Below are 21,108 nucleotides of genomic sequence, written 5' to 3'. Positions count from 1 at the left end.
TGGGCGTGGTGGCGGGCGCCTGTAGTCCCAGCTACTCGGGAGGCTGAGGCAGGAGAATGGCGTGAACCTGGGAGGCGGAGCTTGCAGTGAACCGAGATTGCACGACTACACTCCAGCCTAGGCAACAGAGTGAGACTCTATCCCCCCCAAAATAAATAAATAAATAAATAAATAAAGAAAAATTTTGTTGTCTAGAATGGTCTTGAACTCCTGGGCTCAAGTGATCCTCCCACTTCAGTCTCCCAAAGTGTTGGGATTACAGGTGTGAGCCACGGCACCCAGCCTCTTTTTCATCTTAGTAGGAGTTGTTCTCTTAAGGAATGAGCATCATGAATTGGGTTAACTGATCAGGTTTTTCTCTTCTTGGATTTTAGAAAGTCTGGAACTAATTTCATGGTCATCCTTAGTAAGCTTATTTTATAGAATGCATTTTTTATACTTGCCTAATTCATGGCTCCATTTTATATCACTATCCTGTCTCATATAATTCTGAGTTTTTCTGCTATATGTTGTGTATATGTGTGTATGTTAATATAATAAACATATATATATGCAGTTCACATGCCACATAATGACGTTTTGATCAACAATGGACTCTATATACAAAGGTGGTCCCATAACATTATAATGGAGCTGAAAAATTTCTATTGCCTAGTGAGGTGGCTGCTATTGCTAACATTGTAGCCTTCATAACATCACAGCACAACACATTACTCACATATTTGTGATGATGCTGGTATAAACAAACTTACAGTGCTGCCAGTTGTAAAAAGTACAGCACATGCAATTATGTACAGTACATAATACTTGATAACAATAAACAACTATATTACTTGATTTTTTTTTTTTTTTTTTTTTTTGAGATGGAGTCTTGCTCTGTCACCCAGGCTGGAGTGCAGTGGCGCGGTCTTGGCTCACTGAAAGCTCCACCTACTGGATTCACACATTCTCCTGCCTCAGCCTCCCGAGTAGCTGGGACTACAGGCGCCTGCAACCGTGCCTGGCTAATTTTTTGTATTTTTAGTAGAGACGGGGTTTCACCGTGTTAGCCACCGTGTTAGGTTAGTTAGATAACCCCGAGTTATCTAACTCGGGGGTTCACCGAGTTAGATCTCCTGACCTCGTGATCCACCCGCCTTGGCCTCCCAAAGTGCTGGGATTACAGGCGTGAGCCACCGTGTCCAGTCACTTGATGTATTTAATATACTATGCTTTTAAAAATAATTTTCTATATATATTATTTTTGAAACAGAGTCTCACTCCATCACCCAGGCTGGAGTGCAGTGGCACAATCCTGGCTCACTGCAGCCTCCATGTCCTGGGTTCAAGTGATTCTCATGTTCTCATGCCACAGCCTTCCAAGTAGATGGGATTACGGGTGCATGCCACCATGCCCGGCTAATTTTTGTATTTTTAGTAGAGATGGAGTTTCACCATGTTGGCCAGGCTGGTCTTGAACTCCTGGCCTCAGGTGATCTGCCTGCCTCAGCCTCCCAAAGTGCTGGGATTACTGGCATGAACCACCACGCCAGGCCTACAATACTTTTTATTATTATTTTAGTGTGTATTCCTACTTATTAAAAAAAAAGTTCTGCTTATTGGCCAGGTGTGGTGACTCACGCCTGTAATCCCAGCATCCCAGCACTTTGGGCGGCTGACGCGGAAGGATCATGAGGTCAGGTGTTCAAGACCAGCCTGACCACCACGGTGAAACCCCGTCTCTACTAAAAATACAAAAATTAGCCAGACGTGGTGGCGCCACCGGCTGTAATCCCAGCTACTCAGGAGGCTGAGGTAGGAGAATCGCTTGAACCCAGGAGGCGGAGGTTGCAGTGAGCTGAGATTGTGCCACTGTACACTGTACTCCAGCCTGGGCGACAGAGAGAGACTCCATCTCAAAAAAAAAAAACAACAACAAAGTTCTGCCTATTAAAAAGAAACATTAACTGTAAAACAGCCTCAAGTAGATCCTTCAGGAGGAGGCGTTGTTATTACAGGAGATGACAGGTCCATTTGTGGTAGTGCCTCGAAGACCCTTCTAGTGGGACAAGATGTAAAGGTAGAAGACAGTGATATGGGTGATCCTGACCCTAGGCCAATTAGTATGTTTGTGTGTTTTTATTTATTTGTTTATAGATGGTGTCTCGCTATGTTGCCCAGGTTGTATTTGAACTCGTGGGCTCAAGTGATCCTCCTGCCTCAGCCTCCTACATAGCTGGAACTACTATAGGTACATGCCACCACACCCAGCTCTGTCTTAGTTTTTAACAAAAAAGTTTTAAAAAGAAACAGAAAAAATATGGAAAAAAAAAGCTTATAGAATAAGGACATAAAGAAATTTTTTTTTTTTTTTTTTTTTTTTTTTTTTTTTTTGAGACGGAGTCTCGCTGTGTGGCCCAGGCTGGAGTGCAGTGGCCGGATCTCAGCTCACTGCAAGCTCCGCCTCCCGGGTTCACGCCATTCTCCTGCCTCAGCCTCCCGAGTAGTTGGGACTACAGGCGCCAGCCACCGCGCCCGGCTAGTTTTTTGTAGTAGAGACGGGGTTTCACCGTGTTAGCCAGGATGGTCTCGATCTCCTGACCTCGTGATCCGCTCGTCTCGGCCTCCCAAAGTGCTGGGATTACAGGCTTGAGCCACCGCGCCCGGCCTAGAAAATTTTTTTTTTTATTTTTTTGAGACGGAGTCTCGCTCTGTCGCCCAGGCTGGAGTGCAGTGGCCGGATCTCAGCTCACTGCAAGCTCCGCCTCCCAAGTTTACGCCATTCTCCTGCCTCAGCCTCCCGAGTAGCTGGGACTACAGGCGCCCGCCACCTCGCCCGGCTAGTTTTTTTGTATTTTTTAGTAGAGACGGGTTTCACTATGTTAGCCAGGATGGTCTGGATCTCCTGATCTTGTGATCCGCCTGTCTCGGCCTCCCAAAGTGCTGGGATTACAGGCTTGAGCCACCGTGCCCGGCCATAAAGAAAATATTTTTTGGCCAGGTGTGGTGGCTCACACCTGTAACCCCAGCACTTTGGGAGGCCACGGCGGGCGGATCACCTGAGGTTGGGAGTTCAAGACCAGCCTGACCAACATAGAGAAACCCCGTCTCTACTAAAAATACAAAATTAGCTGGGTGTGGTGGCGCATGCCTGTAATCCCAGCTACTCAGGAGGCTGAGACAGGAGAATCGCTTGAACCTGGGAGGCCAAGGTTGTGGTGAGCTGAGATCATGCCATTGCACTCTAACCTGGGCAACAAGAGTGAAACTCCATCTCAAAAAAAAAGAAAAATATTTTTAATGGTGTAGCTTAAGTGTATAGTGTTTATAGTCTACAGTAGTGTACAGTAATGCCCTAGGCCTTCACATTCACTCACCACTCACTGATTCACCCAGAGCAGCTTCCACTCCTGCAAGCTTCACTCATGATAGTGCCCTATACAAGTGTATCACTTTTTATCTTTTATAGGTATTTTTACTCTAGTTTTCTATGTTTAGATACACAAATATTAACCACTGTGTCACAACTGCCTACAGAATTCAGTAAAGTAACATGCTGTATAGGTTTGCAGCCCAGAAGCAATAGGCTATACCATACAGCCACACATAATGACAAAATCGCCGAATAATGCATTTCTCAGGGCCTATCCCTGTTGTTGAGCAACACATTACTGTATAATATGACCTTTTTGTATTTTTAAAAAATATCTTAACCTCTTTAATTCCTTTTTGAAATAACTTGAGATTTAATTAAATAAATACCTAGAAGATAGGGCCAGTTTAAGGTCAAGTATAGGGAAATGGGCACAGAGACACCATGAAGTCCCAGTTCATTCTTGCTTCTTCTGGTTCCCACCTGCTTGACTGCCCTAAGGGTATGGTTCCCTGCTGGATTCCCCTTGTAGCCTATAGTGAAGATTCCAGCCTGTTCCCAAACCCCTGTCAACCTAATGCCCAATCTATTCTCTGTATATCTGGTCTTACCTCTTCTTGAGGTTCAGGTGCTGTGAGGTTGTTGTTTTCTGGTACCGCGGAGACTTGAAGCTGGTCTTGGCCCTACAAAGAGAAGAGTTCTGTCAGTAAGAGGTGGCTCAACCTTTCCAGCCTCTCAGCGTAGAAGTGTCTTCTGTGCCTTATACTTTACAAGGGTCTCAGTATTTGTACTATTACAAAGGGCAAAATACAATGTTGTTTCACCAGAGCCTGAAGGCATCGGGAAAGGCTTTCATCCATCCTCTTTTACAGATGAAGAAACAAGAAACTAAGATTCAAAGGGTAAAAAGACTTGCTGGGACAGGAAACCAGGTCTTTGGATTCCAGAGCTGTTTCCACGATCAAACACCATGTAATCTGTGTGACATGGTGTGGATGTGTATCTATAAGGGAGTGCGAGGTCTTAAAATGACTACCTGCCATTTTTAGATGAACCCTCCTCAAGAACATATTGCAACTCTCACACTTAAGTGATCCTAATCTATGACACGCAGTTAGGAGAAGCAAGTGGTAAAATGATTTCTTTGGGAAAAATTTTAGGTTCTGAGATGGGAACCCAATGTGTAGGAAGCCCGGTCTAGGCCATGTGCAGGGGTGCTGTAGTCCCAGCTCATTGAGAGGCTGAGGCAGGAGGATCACTTTGGGCCAGGAGTATCAAGGTTGTAGTGCACTATGATTGCACCTGTGAATACCAATAGCACTCCAGCCTGGGCAACATAGTGAGATCATCTCTAAAAATATAAATTTAAAAAAAAGAAAGAAAGCCCTGACTAGAAACTGCTATGCTAGGGGAAGACCCTGTGAGGTTTAAAACAAGTTTTTAAAAAATGAAATTTAGTTTACAAACTATAAAATCCATATTTTAAAAACAGAACCAATTTCTTTTTCATTTTTTTCTTTTTCTTTTTTTGGGAAGGAGTCTGGCTCTTTCACCTAGGCTGGAGTGCAATGATGTGATCTCAGTTCACTGCAACCTCTGCCTCCCAGGTTCAAGTGATTCTCCTGCCTCAGTCTCCCAAGTAGCTGAGATTACAGGCTCCCACCACCATGCCTGACTTTTAGTAGAGATGAGGTTTCACTCTGTTGGCCAGGTTGGTCTCAACCTCCCGACCTCAAGTGATCCACCCCCTCAGCCTCCCAAAGTGTTGGGATTACAGGCGTGAGCCATGGCACCTGGCCAACAGAACCAATTTCTAGCAATGTGATAGTCACTTGAAATTCCATGATTTCTCCTTCAAGGACATTTTCTTTCTTCTTACTCCCTCCTCCCTTTCCAGGTCATGAATTAGCTCAAAGGTGATGTTACATCACCTCCCAGAAAGTTAACAAAACGTTCCATCTCTCTGAGATGATTCAAATGGTAAGCAAGAACAGATTTTTTCCCAGTAATTTTTTTTCAAAAATGGCTATGTTTTTTCCCAGTTATATTTATATTTACCCATTTTTACATGTGACATGTCCATAATTCTGCCTGAGAGAAAATATGATTTATAATGCATCTGCAAGGGAAGTGAGCATACATAGGCTTCAGAGGATTGATGACACGAATAGGCTAGGATCTAAGATGCTCTAGTTGCTTAATTCTATAGCAAAAATATTTCTCCTTAGCTGATGAACAAAGCAGTCCCACCAGAGAGGCTAAAAGTAAGGAAGTATTATAAATCTCAGATATAAGGAGGAAGACACAGGGGAAAGGAAAGTATATCCTGTACCTCTTTTTCAGGGATGACAGTGTTACTAGCCTGTTTGTTAAAATGGTCAGAAAGAGTCTTGGCTCCTATAAACTCTTCCCTTCAAAAAGATTACTCAAAGAATGCAAGCTTGTTTTGTCATTCCCCAGAGGCAAACAAAAGGTCACTCTATTACTGTCTCCATCTAAAATCATATAATACATTATAAAACCAAACTGAAATCAATCCAACCACTGAGTTGTTCTTTTCAGTGCAGAAAAATGAGAAGTAGCTATACTTAACCTACTCAAAACTCTGCATTTATCCTGCGCTTATTCACTATCCACATGTCCTGCCTATCTCTCTCCATCGGCACAGTTGCCTCAGACTAGAACCCGACCAAGGAAAAGTTATTTTTATTATTAATTTAAAAAATATTTTTTTGAGATGGGGTCTCACTCAGTTGCCCAGGCTGTAGTGCAGTGGCGTGATCACGGCTCACTGTACCCTTGACCTCCCTGGGCTCAGGTGATCCCACCTCAGCTTCCCAAGCAGCTGAGGCCATAGGCATGTGACACTATGCCTGGCTAATTTTTGTATTTTTTGTAGAGATGGGTTTTTCCTATGTTGCCCAGGCTGATCTTAAACTCCTGGGGTCAAGTGATCCACCTGCCTCAGCCCCCCACAAAGTGCTAGGATTACAGCCACTTTGGGAGGTTGAGGCACTGCACCCAGATCTTTTCATTAAAATTTTTTTAAAGAGATGAGATCTCACTGTGTTGCCGAAGCTGGAGTGCAGTGGCTGTTCACAGGTGTGATCATAGCATACTACAGTGTTGAACACCTGGGCTCAAGTGATCCTCCCGCCTCAGTCTCCCGAGTAGCTGGGATTACAGCTTTGCACTACTGAGCCTGACTTAAGGAGAAGTTTTTTTTTTTTTTTTTGAGACAGAGTTTGCTCTTGTTGCCCAGGCTGGAGTCCAATGGCGAGATCTTGGCTCACTGCAACCTCTGTCTCCTGAGTTCAAGCAATTCTCTTGCCTCAGCCTCCTCAGTAGCTGGGATTTCAGGCGCATGCCACCATGCATGGCTAATTTTTGTATTTTCAGTAGAGACGGCATTTCACCATGTTGACCAGACTGGTCTCGAACTCTTGAACTCCTGACCTCAGCTGATCCACCCACCTTGGCCTCCCAAAGTGCTGAGACTACAGGCGTGAGCCACTGCGCTCGGCCTAGGAAAAGTTTTATATCTTGCTCTGTTAGGGCCCTCAGTGCTTCATGTGAATCAGGACTGAGGGCCTCTGAAAGATATACTTCTGGAAAAAGAAAAATAAATTTTAATATGTAAAAACAATAGGGCATAATCATGTAGATGACTTAGGCTTTTAGTACCTCTGAGGAGTCAACTGAGATAAGCTTATCATCCTCTTCCTTGTCTTCCATCTTCTTTGCCTCTCCAGGCTCTGAAGCAATCTGTGAATCAAAGTGAACAGTGGAGGAGAAAGTCCCACACCTTCCCATCCTGGGGGCCATCCCTGTGCCCCTGGTCCATATTAGCTCCTCTCAGATAGCAGGAGGCTCCTGAGGTAGCCTCGGTCAGACACAGGCAGTAGTAGGGTGGGATGACCTGATGAGCGCCAGATATCTCACACACTTCTCCCAGATACACACACGGCTCATGTGCTAGCCTTCTGCATTGCTCACGTCACTGCTGACTGCTCTATAAACTTGCAACTCAGCTCCCACTCCCTGTGCCCTTCCCTACTTAATTTTTCTTTGTATCACTTATCATTACTAGATTGTAATTTTATTTATTCTTTTTTTTTTTTTTTTTTTTTTTTTGAGATGGAGTCTCGCTCTGTCACCCAGGCTGGAGTGCAGTGGCGTGATCTCGGCCCACTGCAAGCTCCGCCTCCTGGGTTCACGCCATTCTCCTTCCTCAGCCTCCCGAGTAGCCGGGATTGCAGGCACATGCCACAACGCCGAGCTAATTTTTTGTATTTTTAGTAGATACGGGGTTTCACCATGTTGGCCAGGATCTCCTGGCCTCACGTGATCCGCCCACCTCAGCCTCCCAAAGTGCTGGGATTACAGGCATAAGCCACCGCGCCCGGCCCTTAGCTCTTAACATCAAGGAAAGAGAACTAATTCTTAAGGCGGCCCATCCCATTTTTTTTTTGGTCAGCCCCTTGTGTCTCCTTTGCCCTTCCACAATATTTTTTTTTCCATCCCATTTTAAAAATTGAGCTAAGTGTTGAAAGTTCCTCTTGTATTGATCCAAAATGTATCTTAAAAAAAAGTATACATGGTTTTTTATGCCTCTGCCCTCTGGAGTGTCACAGAACAAGTCAAATCCCTATATGATAGCCTTTCCATATAATGTGACTAGAATATGACTTGAGGCCCAGCACGGTGGCTCACACCTGTAAGCCCAGCACTTTGGGAGGCAGAGACGGGAGGATCACTGGAGCCTAGGAGTTTGAAACCAGCCTGGGCAACATGGTGAAACCCCATCTCTACCAAAAATACAAAAATGAGGCAGGCGTGGTGGTATGCGCCTGCAGTACCAGCTACTTGGGAGGCTAAGGAGGGAAGATCACTGGGGCCCAGAGAGGTCAAGGCTGCAGTGAGTTGTGATTGTGCCACTGCACTTCAGCCTGGGTGACAGAGTGAGACCCTGCCTCAAAAGAAAGAAAGAAAAAAAAAGAGTATGACTTGATTTACAGATCCTTCACAGAACTAGTTGCTCTTCAATGGGTTGGCATCTCTCAATTTTTTTTTTCAAAAGCCTTAAAAATTTTTTTTTGAGAAAGGGTCTCACTCTGGTGCTCAAGCTGGAGTGTAGTGGTGCTCACTGCAGCCTCAACCTCATAAGCTCAAGCAATCCTCCTGCCTCAGCCTCCCAAGTAGGGAGCAGCCTTTTTAAAAGACTGTCTTTTTTGCTTTACTTCCCTCTGTGAGTTCCTGCTTCTAGGTCTTCTCATCAGAGAAGACACACTCTGGGAATTTGCTGCCATTTTTTTCAGGGTCTATTTACCATAGTCACAGGTATGATGAAATGAAGTGAGACTCACCCTCCTGCCCCCACTAAAGAAGGTAAAGCTCAGGATTCCAACTATTGGTTCTTTATTGGTTTAAATTTATTATTTATTTTTTAATTTTTTAAATTTTGTGTTAATTTTTTTTTAACTTTTCCTTTTTCTTTTCTTTTCTTTGAGACACAGTCTTACTCTGTTGCCCAGGCTGTAATGCAGTGATATAACCTCGGCTTACTGCAACCTCTGCCTCCTGGGTTCGAGTGATTCTAGTGTTCTTGTGCCTCAGGTCTTCCAAGTAGCTGAGACTACAGACGCCACCATGCCTGGCTAAGTTTTGTATTTTTAATGGAGACAGGGTTTCACCATGTTGGCCAGGTTGGTCTTGAGCTCCTGGCCTCACGTGATCTGCCCGCCTCGGCCTCCCAAAGTGCTGGAATTACAGGTGTGAGCCACGACGCCTGGCTTCAACTATAGGTTCTTTATACTAGGAACTCCCAGAACTTGGAGGAAAAAAAATTAGTAAGAATCTGGTCATTAACACTACTAGAGATAAGCACCTTATAGAAGTCAATTACTGGCTGGGTGCGATGGCTCACGCCTATAATCCCAGCACTTTGGGAGGCCGACGCGGGTAGATCACGAGGTCAGGAGTTTGGGACCAGCCTGACCAACATGGAGAAACCAACCTGGCATGGTGGCTCACGCCTGTAATCCCAGCACTTTGGGAGGATGAGGAGGGTGGATCACGAGGTCAGGAGATCGAGACCATCCTGACTAACATGGTGAAACCCCATCTCTACTAAAAATACAAAAAATTAGCCAGGCGTGGTGGCGGGTGCCTGTAGTCCCAGCTACTTGGGAGGCTGAGGCAGGAGAATGGCGTGAACCTGGGAGGCAGAGCTTGCAGTGAGCAGAGATCGCGCCACTGCACTCCAGCCTGGGGAACAGAGTAAGACTCCGTCTCAAAAAACAAAACAAAACAAAACAAAACCAAAAAAAAAAAAGGTGGGGAAACCCCGTTGCTACTAAAAATACAAAAATAAGCTGGATGTGGTGGTGTGCGCCTATAATCCCAGCTACTCTGGAGGCTGAGGCAGGAGAATCACTTGAACCCAGGAGGCAGAGGTTGCAGTGAGCCAAGATTGCGTCACTGCACTCCAGCCTGGGTGACAGAGCGAGACTCCATCTCAGAAAAAAAAAAAAAAAAAAAAAAGCCAATTACCCTAAAAGTAGATTACTAAATTGCTATGAAGACATGAAACAATCCCCAGAATCCAAAAAGGTGCCCAAGAGTATTCTGACTATAGTAAAGATACCTACATGGAGGTTATAAAAGGATATAAAGACACTACCAGAGCTGGGTGCAGTGGCTCACATCTGTAATCTCAGCCAAGACAGGAGGATCACTTGAGACCAGTAATTCAAGACCAGCCTGGGCAACATAAGGAGACCCTATCTCTACCGGGGGAGGATCACTTGAGCTTGAGAGGTCGAGGCTGCAATGAGCTGTGATCACACCCCTACACTCCAGCCTGGGTGCCAGAGTGAGACCCTAACTTAAATAAATAAATAAATTAAATTAAATTAAATACCCAACCAGAACTACTCTTACCTGAGATGTCATTAAGGTGGGGGAAGTACAAAGTTCTTCGGGGTTCTGATTGTTCATGTTTTCATTTTCTTTGGCCTCAGGAGTTCTTACTGGCTTCTCTGGTGTTTCTGGATTAGGAGAGACCTCTAGGGAGGTCCGAGGACTTGGAGTCCCAGTCCCCAAGGAGGCCCTAGGGCTGGTGGGTGAACCCCCTCCAGAGGCTGGAGGGCTGGAGGGTATGTTCCCTGAGGAGGGCCTGGGGCTTGCAGTGGCTCTAGGTGGAGGAGGCCTACTAGGGGGTGCTGAGGTCCTCTGGAGAGAGGCTCTCTTCTTTGGTTGTTCGGATCCTTCACTTGCGGTGCGGGTTCGGAGGACTACTTCTGCGGCAGATGATGAAGGCTGCCCTGAAGGGCTCAGGGCTCCACCAGGTGATGGAGCTGGGGAGCTGGGGAGAACTTCCTCCTGGGACTTGACACTCTCAATGGTAAGAGAGGGCTGGGCCTGGGCGGGGCCACTGCAGGCTGGTAGAGGCTCTTCTTCCTCAGAGGAGCTTGCTTCAGATCCTTCCTTCTCTATTTCCTCATCTTCTAAGAGCTCCTTGATCTCAGAATTGTCGTCCCCCTGGGCTGTATCAGGTGCCAGATCTTCAGTTGCTGAGACAGATTCACTCTCACTCTTCAAGGAAAGTGTAGAGGGACTAGTAGGTGAGGTAAGAGGACTGGAGACCATAGTTGTTTGAACTGGGGGAGAAATGACTAAAGAGCGCCTGCTACTGATAAAAAAGGAAGGTGTTCAGATTCAGAATGGCTAAAAACCAGAAGCAATGTAAATATGCAAAAAAAAATTATGATGCATATAATAAACAGAATAAAGCAATTTAAATGTTAGAAAGTTTGCATAATTTACAATAACACTTACAGAGTGAAGTGAAAAAAGGCCAAAGTTTTATCTGTATTATGAACTCAATTATGTAAAACTATGTACAGAGAAAGAGACTGGAAAGAAACACTGCAAAATGTTAGCAAATATTTTCTCTGGGGCAAAGATTAATGGGTGATGTACTGTTGAACTACACAGATTTCATATTTGTGAATTACCTACTTATTTATTTGGAACCCCCAAATCAATTCTTGTGGCCCTTTCCCAGTCACTATTGGACATGCACAAGTAGAGAAGAATGAGTTGCCTGGCACATACTTTCCAGATGAAGTCTAACAAGACAACCATCTACCTTCTTGCTTCCGTTCTCAAACTGTAAACAAGTGTCCTTTCCACCATGTTTTCCTAACTTTGTGCTTTTTGTTGGTGATTTTGCTATTTAAAATGGCCCCCAAGCTGTAGTGCTAAGTGCAAAAATACTGTGATGTGCCTTCCAGAGAAAATACATGTATTAGATAAGCTTCATTCAGGCATGAGTTACAATACTGCTGGTTGTGAGTTCAATATTAATAAATTAATAATATAGATTAAATAAGGTGTCTTTAAACAGAAACTCACATAAAACAAGGTTATATGTTGGGTGGTTGATGAAAATTTTGTGATCAGGAGCTCACAGAAACCTGTGGTTTGATGTTCAGTGAGTGTGGCAACTTTATAGAACAAAACTACCCTGAACAAGAATCAACTATAACATTTATCAAGTACCTACTATGTGCTGGATGCCATGCTTATCCTTGAGCATCCAGGATTAGAATCTAGAATATATCAGCAAACAAAAACTTATATAGATCAATTTTTTTATAAAAGGTCAACAACCCAATTGAAAAATGGGAAAACGATATATAGGAAAGTCACAGAACAGGAATGTTAAATGGTCAGTAACACGAAAAGATACTCAAGGTAATTAGCAATTATGAAGCTATGACTTAAAACTGCAAAAAATATTCCGTTTCATACCCATGAGCTTGTAAGAATGAAGAAGTCTGACAATTTCACATGTAGTGAGAATGTGGACTCATGAGGGCTCTTACTCACTGCTGATGGGTAGTAAACTGGAATCATCACCTTGCAGGGCAATATGGCAATATCTCATAAGGGTCGAGAAGCCCCATGACATATCTTATGACTCAACAATCCTGCTCCAAGTATAGACCCTAAAGAAACTCTTGATAATATTCACAGGGACAAATGTAAAACTTGTTCATCACAACATTATTTATTATAGCAAAAACCTAGAAGACAACTCAAATGCCCCAAACTAGCAGGAGGATAAATAAATCATGAACTACGCATACAATAACAACTATAGAAAGGAAACAGCAGAGTTACTATAGCAACATGTAGCAATAATGAAAAATCTTATAAATAATACTAAGAGAACAAGAGAAGTTGCAGAACAATACATACAGTATAAGTCCATTTATATAAAGTTTAAAAACATGCAAAACAGCCAGGCATGGTGGCTCATGCCTGTAATCCCAGCACTCTGGGAGGCCAAGGGGGGTAGATCACGAGGTCAGAAGTTCAAGACCAGCCTGGCCAACATAGTGAAACCCTGTCTCTACTAAAAATATGAAAATTAGCTGGGTATGGTGGTGTGCGCCTGTAATCCCAGCTATTTGGAGGCTGAGGCAGGAGAATCGCTTGAACCCGGGAGGCGGAGGTTGCAGTGAGCCAAGATCGTGCCATTGCATTACAGCCTGGGCAAGACCCTGTCTCAAAAACAAACAAACAAACAAACAAAAAAGCAAAACAATATTTTATGTATGCATGTATGTGTGAAACAATACAATGTGTGCATGCTACATTTAGTATTACATTTAGTATTTATTTCCATGCGTGTTATGTGTGAAACATACATGCACACATAAAATAAAACAACACACATGGAAATGATAAATACTAAATGTAACATAGTGGTTACCTTTAGTGGGGTCAGAAAGAAAAAGTGAGTAGGGAAGGAACAGCTATATTTACAACATATTTACATGGCTATTTGTTATATTACTCTTTATACATTTAGTTATGTCTGAAATATTTAATTTTTATTAATTTTTTTAGAGACAGGGTCTTGCTCTGTCACCCAGGCTGCAGTGCAGCAACATTATCATAGCTCACTGCACCCTCAAACTCCTGCGCTCAAGTGATCCTCCTGCTTCAGCCTCCTGAGTAGCTAGGAGTACAGGTATGCACTACCATGCCTGGCTAATCTTTATTTTCTTTTAATCTTTTTTTTTGTAGAGATGAGATTTCACTATGCTGCCCAGACTGGTCTCAAACTCCTGGTCTCAAGTGATTCTCCTGCCTCAGCCTCCCAAAATACTGGGATTATAGGCATAAGCCACCATGTCTGGCCCTGAAATATTTAGTAAAAAGCAAAATAAATTATATAGGAGCATAGTATAAACAACAAACATCATCATGCACATGCACATAGGGACAGGTCAGGATTCTGGACTGGAGATGAAGATTTTGAATATGTTCACACATGGGACAAAAAAAGCAAAAGAGTCTTGGACGGTGCTCACCTTGACAGTCCCTTCACCACAAAGACTTTATTGGAATGTTGCTTCTCCAGTTTGCTCATCACCTCGTAGAGATTGTGGTTCAGCTACAGCCAGTAAGAAAGAAGGGGATGCTAGCCAACTGGGAACACGAGAGTGGCATATCCCTTCTCCCCTCCCCTTCAGACAGCTTCTCAAAATAAAACCTCCCCCTTTCAACTCTGATCTGAATTCCTCTTCATCTGTCTAGCATTAGAGTCCAGGATCCTGTCCCACCACCCCCTCTTCCTTGTCTCTCTGTGTTCTAAGTTCTGCCTCTTCCATCGGACTGGCAGCTGTCTCAAGGCAGGGTCCATAACTGATGTCTGATTTGAGGTTCCAGCTTCTCACAGGTGATCCAGGGAATGAATACTCATTTTTAGGCCGGGCGCGGTGGCTCACGCCTATAATCCCAGCACTTTGGGAGGCCGAGGTGGGCGGATCACGAGGTCAGGAGATCGAGACCATCCTGGCTAACACAGTGAAACCCTGTCTCTACTAAAAATACAAAAAAATTAGCTGGGCGTGGTGGTGGGCACCTGTAGTCCCAGCTACTTGGGAAGCAGAGGCAGGAGAATGGCGTGAACCCGGGAAGCGGAGGTTGCAGTGAACCGAGATTGCGCCACTGCACTCCAGCCTGGGCACCAGAGCAAAACTCCATCTCAAAAAAAAAAACAAACCTCATTTTTAATATTAACTAGGCAAATCACATGTTAGCCAAATAAACTACGGAGAGTGGTATGTGTAGCTGTGTGTGAATGTAACTAATGTTGTAGTAGCAAAGATCTTGGAATCCCAGGACTAGAAAAGACTTCATAAATTAGGTTATATGGCTGCCTGTCACTGAGAGGATTAGTCTTATTTAAGACTAACCACCTGAGAAACTGACTTGTCCTTAAACACTGCACTCTCCAGTCCCCAGCAACAATAGATAGAGATTTCACAATGGGGTTCCCCATTTTAATTGTTCCTTCCATAGGCCTAACCTCCTTTATTCATGCTAAAGCTGAAATTTGGATGCATTTACTCAGTTGTTAAGGGAGATGAAGAGGGCCCTCTGATGTGTTTTAATACAGTTAAATATACAATCAAGTGCTCTTATTTCATCATGAGATAGAAGTCAAAATCTGTGGTGCCAATATGCATATTTAAAGAAATTATGTAAGTCAAGGCTACCTTCATATTTACTACAAAACACACCCATGAGCCTCACTTGGCCAGATGCTTCTCACCTTGCTCATTTCCCTGTAGAAGACATCCCTCAAGTTGGAAATGTTTTGGAAGATGGTCACATAGCAGCCAATACGACTATTAGGAAGCAAAATAACAAACACACGGGTAAGGCATGGGAAAGGAGTTCTTTGTTTGAAATACAAGGTATGACCTTAAGCGAAAACCAGCCACTGAGGCTCCTAAAAGAACGCATCCCACTGGGCATGGTGGCTCATGCCTGTACTCCCAGCACTTTGGGTGGCCTAGGCAGGCGTATCACAAAGTCAGGAGATCGAGACCATCCTGGCTAACATGCTAAAACCCCGCCTCTACTAAAAATACAAAAAAAAAAAAAAAAATTGGCCAGGTGTGGTGGCATGTGCCTGTAGTCCCAGCTACTTGGGAAGCTAAGGCAGGAGAATTGCTTGAACCTGGGAGGCAGAGGTTGCAGTGAGCCGAGATCCCGCCACTGCACTCCAGCCTGGGAAATAGAGTGAGACTCCATTTAAAAAAACAAAAAAGGCCACCCCACATCCCACACTCAGGATGTTCTGGGATCTGGATTCATCAGAGCTAGGCCAGGAACACACCTGATTCTTAGGAGCAGGAAGGCCAGGGGAGATAATATCAGTTCAGGTTGACATCAAAGTTTAACAGTTTCATGGAGTTATCTGATTTGGGCTCTTGAAGAGCTGAGCAGACATGAAAGGGGTTTGAATAATTTTTTAAAGGGCTATATAAATATAAGGCCACCTAATTATAATTATTACAGTAAGTAATTATTCTTTCCCATTATGCAATACAGTACAACTTCTATGCCTGTATGTACATTAATGGAATTCTCCTGTAAGTGAATCAAGGAAATATACTTTTAAAGAAACCATATTGGCCGGGCGCAGTGGCTCAAGCCTGTAATCCCAGCACTTTGGGAGGCTGAGACGGGCGGATCACGAGGTCAGGAGATCGAGACCATCCTGGCTGACACAGTGAAACCCCGTCTCTACTAAAAAATACAAAAAAACTAGCCGGGCGAGGTGGCGGGCGCCTGTAGTCCCAGCTACTCGGGAGGCTGAGGCAGGAGAATGGCGTGAACCCGGGAGGCGGAGCTTGCAGTGAGCCAAGATCACGCCACTGCACTCCAGCCTGGGCGGCAGAGCGAGACTCTGTCTCAAAAACAAAAAAAAAAAAAAAAAAAGAAACCATATTAAATTTCATTTCTAGGCCAGGCACCATGGCTCATGCCTGTAATCCCAGCACTCTGGGAGGCTGAGGCAGGTAGATCACTTGAGGTCAGGAGTTTGAGACCAGCCTGTCCAACAGGGTGAAACCTGTCAAAAAATACAAAAATGGCCAGGCACGGTGGCTCACACCTGTAATTCCAGCACTTTGGGAGGCCGAGGTGGGCGGATCACAAGGTCAGGAGATTGAGACCATCCTGGCCAACATGGTGAAACCCCATCTCTACTAAAATACAAAAAATCAGCTGGACTTGGTGGCACGTGCCTGTAGTCCCAGCTACTCGGGAGGCTGAGGCAGGAGAATTGCCTGAACCTGGGAGGTGGAGGTTGCAGTGAGCCGAGATTGTGCCACTGCACTCCAGCCTGGCAATAGTGAGAGACTCTGTCTCAAAATAAAACAAACACAAAAATTAGTCAGGTGTGGTGGCACGTGCCTGTAGTCCCAGCTACTCAGGAAGCTGAGGTGGGAGAATTGTTTGAACCTGGGAGGCATAGGTTACAGTGAGCCATACTCCAGCCTGGGTGACAGAGTCAGACCCTGTCTCAAAATAAATAAATAAAATAAAATAAAAAATAAAATTTCAATTTTATTTTAATTAGGAGTCACATAATGTCTGAATACATGTATTCATTACAAAGGCTCCATCCTATGTACACCAATAAGTGACAATATAAAATATTCTGACCACAGTTCTATTATGCCTATCTTGTACAATAAAAAGAAAAAAGGATACAAATGGAGTTTCTGCTCAGATTTCTCTTTAAATGTGGAAAATTTGGCCGGGCATGGCGGCTCATGCCTGTAATCCTAGAACTTTGGGAGGCCAAGGCAGGGGGATCACTTGAAGTCAGGAGTTCGAGACCAGCCTGGGCAACATGGTGAAACTCCATCTCTACTAAAAATACAAAAAAAAAAAAAAATTCAGCCAGGCATGTTGGCACAAGCCTGTAATCCCAGGTACTTGTGTGGCTGAGGCACAAAAATCACTTGAACTAGGGAGGTGGAGGTTGCACTGAGCTGAGACTGAGTGTTACTGCACTCCAGCCTGTGTGACAGAGTGAGACCCTGTCTCAAAAAAAGGGGGGCAGTGTGGGAATTTAAATCTAAAACACTTTTATCTACCTACTCTCAAGGCACACAAGGTGCCTTTGCTTCACACAAGCAATTTCAGTCATTACCTATTATAAAGAATAGGCAGCTCCTCTAGTAGTTCTTGGTTCAGATCTTCAAACACAGTCTGGGCTTTGTTGAACTCTTCCTCTGCCTAGGTGGTAAAAGAGACAAGACAATCTCCCTCAATTCTGAACCCAGCACTACAGCATGCCCCCTTCATTCTCTGCATTTTTTTAGGCACTAGGCTTACTAGGAGCCATCCCTCTTCTTCCCCTGAGCATGCCCTCCCCAGCCTCAAGACTCTGACTATCCTTACAGCATCAGTGTCAGAAGAAACAGATTTCCTTCAGGACACTGGATGCTGAATTTATAATTTCCTATACCCACGTTGGCCCAGCCACCTCCCACCACCATGGGGAGAAGGAGAACAGGAAGAATTTACCAGTTTTTGTTGTTGTTTTTGCTTTACCTTGGCAGTCTTGGCCTCATCTTTCTTCTTGGCATTCTGCACTGCCTCCAGGTGATGTCGGGTACTGTCATAGTCCACGAGTTTCCGACCCCGCTTGGCAATTCTCTCCTGACCCAGCATAATGAGAAAGGGTGTGGATATAACTTTTTAGTGGCCAGGATGTAGGTAACAGAATACCAAACAGAGAGCAAGGTTCTTGGATCCTACTATCAAATTTCACTTTCGTTGTTTTTTGTTTTTGACTTTTTTGAGACAGGGTCTTGCTCTGTTGGCCAGGCTGGAGTGCAGTGATGCGATCTCAGCTCACTGCAACCTCTGCCTCCCAGATTCAAGCAATTTTTGTGCTTCGGCCTCCCAAGTAGCTGGAATTATAGACGTGTGCACCAAGCCCGGCTAATTTTTGTATTTTTAGTAGAGATGGGATTTCGCCATGTTGGCCAGGCTGGTCTCGAACTCCTGGGCTCATGTGATATGCCCACCTCGGCCTCTCAAGGTGCTGGGATTACAGGTATGAGCCACTGCCCCCGGCCCCAATTTCACTTTCTAATAGGGTTTGGTGCCCATGGGGTCTCCCTCAGTATCTGGGAAGAATGGGGGATTCTCAGAGGGAGATAGAGTCCTACAGAGCATGTGGAAATCTTTATTAATTATATATAGTATATATATATAATAAAATACATATATATATTTCCACCTCCACCTCCCCCTGTATTAAATTTTAATATTTCCTATGAACCCATTATAAACTGCTTCAGTCTCCAGGAGAAATGGCCTGGAGAATCACATGAAAGTGAAAGTCTGGATTTTTCGGAATGAGTCCCAAATCTGCCATTCATTAGCCTGTGGCCAGTGGCAAGGCACATCTCTTTTGGAGCCTCAGTAGCCCCATCTCCCCTTAAACGACTGCTATTTGAAAGATCGAATGCTGAATACAAAGTGCTCTGAAAGCTCTAAAACACAATAAAAGCTATAAATTACTATGACCACTGAAAGTCTACTCAGCCTTATCCAAACTATAAATTATACCAGTGAGAAGCAGACTATGTCATTGAACCGTTTCATTCTCTCAGTCACAGAATTTGAAAAGATCTTAGCGATTATCTGGTCCAGCTTCCCATACAATACATGAGGCTTCTCTATAACATCCAAGATAAGAAGTAGTTTGACTGCTGTTTGCACAAAGAACAGACAACTCACTATCTTTGAATCTATTTCATTTCATTTTTGGAAAGCTTTAACTATTAGGAACTTAAATCAGCCTCCCTCTAACTTCTTCCTCTGAATCAGCACAGTGCCTCATAGAGTAGGTGTTTAACAAATACTAGAGCTGGGTGCAGTGGCTCACGCCTATAATCCCAGCATTCTGGGGGGCCGAGGTGGGCGGATCACCTGACGTCAGGAGTTTAAGACCAGCCTGGCCAACACAGAGAAACCCTATCTCTACTAAAAATACAAAAACTAGCTGGGCATGGTGACGCATGCCTGTAATCCCAGCTACTTGGGACGCTGAGGCTGAAGAATCACTAGAACCCAGAAGGTGGAGGTTGCAGTGAGCTAAGACCACGCCATTGCACTCCACCCTGGGCAGCAGAGCAAGACTCCATCTCAGAAAAAACAAAAACAAAAACAAAACTAGCTGAATGAATAGATGAATTCTAATTCTGCTTTCTGGAACAGTTTAGAATAGGTGGAATTCCTCTTTTACCTAACAGACTTTCAAGTATTTGAAGATAACTATTTGATTGCCCCATGTTTCCTCTTCTGTACAATAAACATCTTTAGTGCCATCAGCTGTTTCTCATAGCTAAAGGGGATGCCTCTAACTTGGATCTAATTTGAAATCAGCCCAAATATAGCTCACTGAAATCTAAGTTTATTTTATTTATTTACTTATTTTGAGACACCAGCCTCTGTCACCCAGGCTGGAGCGCAGTGGCATGATCTCGGCTCACTGCAACCTCTCTCTCCCTGGCTCAAGTGATCCTTCACCTCAGTCTCCTAGGGTGGCTGGGACTACAGACACACACCACCACACTGACAAATTTTTTTGTATTTTTTGTAGAGATGGGGTTTTGCCATGTTGCCCAGGCTGGTCCTGAACTCCTGGGCTCAAGTGATTCTCCTGCCTCAGCCTCCCAAAGTACTGGGACTACAGGTGTGAGCCACTGTACCCAGCCTTGAAATCTATGTTTAAACATAAACTTCATACTACTTCCGACCTTATATCCTAACCTCTTGTCTAACCCTCAACCTTAATCTTTCTCCTAACTTACCCAAACTTCATTCTTAATTGAGCTCTAATTCTACTTATAATGCTTAACCCAATATGTTCTCTAACCAGGATGGATCATCCACAAGCTAACCTTGATTCTGTACATCGAGTACCTTAATTTCGCTGAACTGGGCAACGTAGTTTTCCATGGTCCTCACAGCCTGGTCAGCCAGTTTCTCCTCATAGTCTTCCCAAAGGAGATCATTATTCTGTGGGATAGAGGCAGAGGCTGGTGAAGGCTCCACTTCCCAACAACAACTGCCTACCAGGGAAATACCCAAATTCTCCCTGCAAAAACCTTCTTTTTTGTAGCACTGTATTTAGAATACCACGTTGGATTCCGGAGAATACAGAGGAAGAAAAGAAACAGCCCCTACCCCAAGGAACTGCGCTATGGGAGTCTGAACATACATTCAGAGATTACGATCAGGGCACAAGGTTAAAGCCTTGGACTCCAGAGTTTATATGGGAAAGTTTAAGAGTGTATGAACTTTGTTTTAAAAAACAACCCATCTTTATGAGGTAAAACTTCCCATAATGTTTTAAAGAGGGGAAGAGAGTCAAAATTAGAGGAATCCACAGATTAGTGAAAACTTGTTTTTACCTTAACAGTTGTAGCTTCTTCCTACCACCCAGTGACTGAGGCTATACAAATGCACAGTGTGAACTGGCTCCTTTGTTTTCCTATTTTCTTGGATAGAGAATCTAAGCTGAGGTTGAGATGCAAACAGGAATAAGTGCCAACAAGTCGTAAAACCCAAGCCACTCTTACCCCTACAATGGTCTTCAGCTCCTCATGACCGTCCCACTCGCTGTTGTAGATCTCCTGCAGGGTTTCTGACACTCTTTTTGAACTTTCATGCATCACTGAAAGGAGAAAATTCAGTCCCACCATCATGTTTCCCCAACAGTATTTGTTGTAATCACATGGGTGACAAATCAGTGGTTCCAATTCAGAAGGACAAACTCAGAAGGTTTAGGTTATGTAAGTGAGGAAAGCTGGATGGGGCTGAAAGGAAAAGTCACTCTTCCTCAGCCCACAAAGTTC

At 44.1% G+C, this 21,108-nt stretch overlaps 1 protein-coding gene across 2 annotated transcripts in view; it reads right to left on the bottom strand.

Annotated features, from left to right (window-relative positions):
• LOC105474404 (bridging integrator 2) overlaps nt 1–21,108 on the bottom strand; it is a 40,457-nt gene that overhangs the window by 1,040 nt on the left and 18,309 nt on the right. Inside the window, exons 4-12 of one of the 2 annotated variants that reach the window (XM_071071702.1) lie at nt 20,833–20,927; nt 20,174–20,269; nt 17,789–17,896; nt 17,385–17,470; nt 14,988–15,063; nt 13,741–13,823; nt 10,295–11,045; nt 7,037–7,117; nt 3,964–4,035 (exon numbers count right to left, since the gene is read on the bottom strand). In XM_071071702.1, the coding sequence (XP_070927803.1) occupies nt 3,964–4,035; nt 7,037–7,117; nt 10,295–11,045; nt 13,741–13,823; nt 14,988–15,063; nt 17,385–17,470; nt 17,789–17,896; nt 20,174–20,269; nt 20,833–20,927 (1,448 nt within the window). The remainder of the gene's footprint in view (nt 1–3,963; nt 4,036–7,036; nt 7,118–10,294; nt 11,046–13,740; nt 13,824–14,987; nt 15,064–17,384; nt 17,471–17,788; nt 17,897–20,173; nt 20,270–20,832; nt 20,928–21,108) is intronic. The other variant, XM_071071703.1, reaches the window with a different exon arrangement.

This window comes from Macaca nemestrina, chromosome 10 (assembly GCF_043159975.1).
Source record: "Macaca nemestrina isolate mMacNem1 chromosome 10, mMacNem.hap1, whole genome shotgun sequence".
Classification (NCBI taxonomy): domain Eukaryota; kingdom Metazoa; phylum Chordata; class Mammalia; order Primates; family Cercopithecidae; genus Macaca; species Macaca nemestrina.
The sequence above is the reverse complement of the archived record's forward strand: the minus strand, read 5'-3'. Positions and strand labels throughout refer to the sequence as shown.